General features: G+C 57.6%; 2 protein-coding genes across 7 annotated transcripts in view; both read right to left on the reverse strand.

Annotated features, from left to right (window-relative positions):
- Positions 1-2,090, reverse strand: part of DDAH2 (DDAH family member 2, ADMA-independent) — a 5,374-nt gene extending 3,284 nt beyond the window's left edge. The window contains exons 1-5 of one of the 4 annotated variants that reach the window (XM_006154284.3): positions 1,859-2,090; positions 673-1,030; positions 458-557; positions 272-345; positions 20-139 (exon numbers count right to left, since the gene is read on the reverse strand). In XM_006154284.3, the coding sequence (XP_006154346.1) occupies positions 20-139; positions 272-345; positions 458-557; positions 673-969 (591 nt within the window). In that variant the 5' untranslated portion in view covers positions 970-1,030; positions 1,859-2,090. Of the gene's footprint in view, positions 1-19; positions 140-271; positions 346-457; positions 558-672; positions 1,035-1,168; positions 1,317-1,420; positions 1,581-1,858 lie in introns of those variants that run through there. The other 3 variants (XM_006154282.3, XM_014590074.2, XM_006154283.3) reach the window with 3 other exon arrangements.
- Positions 2,091-2,391: 301 nt separating this feature from the next.
- The window catches only part of CLIC1 (CLIC family member 1), a 10,408-nt gene continuing 8,684 nt past the window's right edge, over positions 2,392-4,115 (reverse strand). For all 3 annotated transcript variants that reach the window (XM_027774122.1, XM_006154285.3, XM_014590075.1), the window contains one exon: positions 2,392-2,794. In XM_027774122.1, the coding sequence (XP_027629923.1) occupies positions 2,633-2,794 (162 nt within the window). In that variant the 3' untranslated portion in view covers positions 2,392-2,632. The remainder of the gene's footprint in view (positions 2,795-4,115) is intronic.

The raw sequence follows: 4,115 nt of genomic DNA on the forward strand, positions 1-4,115 counted from the left end.
CGGCCCCGCCCCTCCTCACCCGGACAGCCTTTTGCGCGGCGTCGCTGCTGCCTGCCACCACCGTGCGGGGTCCCCCCATGCCGCAGAGGCCGCGCAGGTGGGAGGGGCCCGAGACCCGCACGGTGGAGACCGCGAAGTCCTAGGCAGAGCAAAAAGGGTATTCAGGGGCTGCGGGAGGTGTTAAGGGGTACCCTAGACGCCGGCTGCCCTCGGCCTTCCCCTGGGTTCCGCACCTGCGCACGCTCCCTCCCTAGGCGGTCCCGCTCCTCACCCGGAACGTGTCGGCCACTATCTCTGCCCCTCGGTGGTTGGTCCACTTGGACAGGCCTACGAAAAACTCCCGGCCTGGGTCCGGGCGGGAGGCGAGGTGAACGAGTTGGAAACAAGACCAGAGACCGCCAGTCTCCCAAATTCTTCCCCGTGCCAAGACCACGGCGTGCCGGCACCCCAGCCTCACCGGTGAAGAGAACGTCGGTGCCATCCAGCGTCGCGTTCTCGTCCCCTACCTCCACAATTCGGAGCCCCAAGTCCTGGAGGGCTTTGCGGACTCCATCGACCTTCGGGCAGGAGAGCAGGGCGCGGGACTGAGAGCCCCGCCCTCGGTCCTTCCCCAGCGCCCGGGTCGTGCAGCCCCTGCCCTCCTCCCTACCGCATCGTCCTGCAGGCGCTCACCTCCGGCCTGCGGGCCGGGCTCCAGGGCCGCGTGATTAGGGCCGTGTCCCCTTGAATCACGGCCGTGTCACCGAGCAGCGGTCCCAGCGGTAGTGACTCCTCAGGAGGCAGTTCTAGCAGCTGCAGCCCCAGTCGTTGCCTCAGTTTACCCCCCAGGACCCCGTGCTCCCTTTGAGCTTTGGCCAGGTCCAGAGCCGGGAGGCCAGCTCCCGCCCCCTCCCCCGACGCCAAGCTCTCTGGGACCCCCCGGATCAGGGCATGGGAGCAGCGGCCCAGCCCCTCCCCCGGCGTCCCCATCCCATCCACACGGACGGCCCCTCCGGCCACGCTGATCTCTCTTAGTTTTCTCTTACTTCGCCTGTCTGGGAGAAGAACAGAAAAGGGGGTGGGGTGGGGGGGGGGAGACGTGAGAGAAGGGCGTGGGATGGTTAAAACGCCCAGGTCTTCCACTGCCATCTCCGGGCGCCACTCCTTCTGCGCCCCACCCCATCCAGACCTTCTAGCGACCCCACTGCATCCCGCGCCCTCAGGGGTCTGCTTGTTTAGGAGCAGTCCGAGGAACGAGACTAGGATCCCTAATCTCCAAAACACCTGTTGCCCCTTGCTCGGGGGCTTCGAGAGGTCCCAGCCCGGCGCCCCTCTTGGCAGCCGCTAGGATGCGCTCATTCCCCAAAAATGTAGCGGCCCCGCCCCCTTAACCCTCAGCCGCTCGCAGCTGGAGGGACCCAAAGTCTGGCCAGGGGCTCACCAGGGTTATGGGACAGGAGGAGAATGCTAGAGAGTCAGGAGCTGGGGGATGGAAGTCCTAGACCCCCAAACGAGGGGCAGGGAGAGGCCCAGGCGAAGAAGAATTAGCGCCTAAGGAGTTAAGCATCCTCTCTTCACCCCGACTGGTCACGCTGCCCCTAGCGCGACCCAGTATAAACCAGACCGAGTCCCGGAGGACTGGGAGAGGTCTACAACCAGATCCGAGGGGCGGAGAGACCGGGGGCGTGGTTCCCGGGCGCGGGCGCCACTCCTGGCTCCAACGCCCGCTCCTCCTGTCCATCTTCCCTCAAAGTCCACCCCGTTCTGCTCCGCACACAAATACCGGCTCCCGAACTCTCCGCCCGGTGCAGACTCAAGCCCAGCACCCCTAAACTCAGCCACCAGACAGTCCAGGGGCCATCTCCCATCCCAGACTCACCTCCAGCAGCCACCCCCTCTGCTGCCGCGCTGTGATCTCCCCTAGGGCTCCACCCCTACCCTGAAGACAGAGTTGGTGGTGGAGTCTTAGTCTTCAAGCCTCGGGAACTGGGAGCTCTGGCTTTTGAGGGGTCCCTGGGTGGGCGAGCTCACGTATTACGATGGGGCGGGGGCGCGACGGTCTGGCGGCTCCGGGGCATTGTCTAAGCGGGACGGGGCTGGGCTTCCCGAGGCCACGCCCACTCCGCCCAGCTAGGCCGCGCCCATTCCGCCCGGACAGCGCCCCCTCCCCGAGCGGCCCCGCCCGGCGAGCGCTGCCCAGGCCCACCCAGATCTGGCTGGCTCTGGCGGCGGCGGACCTGCAAATGCGGCATGGACCACAGGCAGCACAACGGTGGACCGGCACTAAAAACAAACCCGGCAGTCCAACCACAAACACCCCGCTTTCTTAATTCCCGCTTCCACCCCACGCTCAGTATCACTGACCCACCCACCTCTCACTCCATTTCAAGCCATTTTGTGTAGAAACACCACTAGATTTTCATTCTGTATTTTATTACTGAAACACGTTGTCCTACCCATCCCACCCACAATAAAAATCTCGCCCCAGTCCCTCACGCTTTCATCTCATTGCCCTACCCCGGCCCTGCACAAATGCTCCCAGATTCCCTATCCCCTGGCCATTCTGGAGTTTGTCCATTGGGTGGCAATGTGAAAAGCACCCAGGGCCTTTGTGGAGACAATCCAAGCGGGCAAGGGGTTCCCCAAAAGGGGCTTATTTGAGGGCCTTGGCCACTTGCTCATAGGCCAGTTCAATCTCCTCGTCATCTGGACACGTGGAGGCGAATTCTTCCCGAGCATAGGCATTGCTTAAGTACCGATGAACTCCCCGAAAGGCTTCTGGGATGGTGAAGCCCCGATATTTCTTACACACCACCTGCACTACGTGCGTGTTTTTTTGACCCCCCCCCGGGGGGGGGGGGGGAGGAAAGGGATCAGAACATTAGCCCCAGCTCCAGAGAAGCCACCCTGGCCGCCAAGCTGTTGATCTTTTTCTTCCCCCAAAGCCTACATGATAGAATCCAGCCTTCCTGTCCAGGTATTCAGAACCTGGTTTCTCTTCCTCCCAGCTCTTCTCTCCCACAGGAATCCTCTTCCCCAGCTGGCCTTCTCTACTCCTCCCATCTTGTAATGCCTTCACCCCTCCTGTCACATACTGAAGTCCTGGTCATTAGTAACCAGACCCTTTCCAGACCAACACATTCCATTCCATTCCATTCCATGCAGTTACTTTTCCCTCTAGATTATTTTTATTTATTTATTTATTTATTTAAGCTTATTTCTTTATAGAGAAAGAAGGAATGAGAGAGAGACAGGCACCCACAGGGTCTTCATCGGCCATATGGGAATCCAGCACGTTAACCACCACACCACCTGCTGCCCCCCATTCTGGATTTATCTTTAAACTGAGGTTAAGGGGTCAGCAGATGGCATGGTGGTTAAGGGCGCTGGACTCCCACATGGCCAAGTGCGGTTCGAGTCTAGGACCTGGTGGCTTGCTTTCTCACTTTCTCTCCCTCCCTCTCACTATGTCCCTCTCTGTTCAAATAAAATAAATAAATAAATTTCAATTAAATAATTAAAAAAATATATAAAAACTGATAGAATTCACACAGAATTCTCATTTCATAGTAAAGTTTGTCTCTCTTTCACTTGACTTTTTTTTTGAGAGATTTTCACTGTAGGGCACGTGCGCTCGCCAGACAGACAGAGAGAGACATAGAGACAGAAAGCGAGAAATCACCCCCCAGGGGGGATGGTCACGCCGCAATCCCTTCTCCTCCCTTCTCCTCTCGGGATCTTGGGCACGCACGCACACGCGCCCGGCGTGAGTTTTAAGCCACCGGGTCCGGGACACGACCCGCGGTCGACTACGTGGGAGTCCAGCGACATAGCCATTACGCTAACTGCTGGTTCCCTCACTTGACTTTTTTTAAGAATTATTTTTATTTACTTTTATTTATTGTCATTTTATTATTATTATTATTATTTTGAAGTTGACCAGAAAAAGACAGAGAGCCCTTTCAGCCACCACACTATACTTGGCTCATTGGATTTCAAGATTCTGATGAGTTCAAGGTCTGGTGCCCAAGATTGATATCTGCACATTTGTGGTAAAATATGAACCTATCTTCCTTTGGTTGAGATACAAAAAAAAAAAAAAAAAAAAAAAAAACCCCAAAAAAAAAAACCCCTTA

Source organism: Tupaia chinensis, unplaced genomic scaffold, assembly GCF_000334495.1.
Source record: "Tupaia chinensis unplaced genomic scaffold, TupChi_1.0 Scaffold000403_1, whole genome shotgun sequence".
NCBI lineage: Eukaryota > Metazoa > Chordata > Mammalia > Scandentia > Tupaiidae > Tupaia > Tupaia belangeri.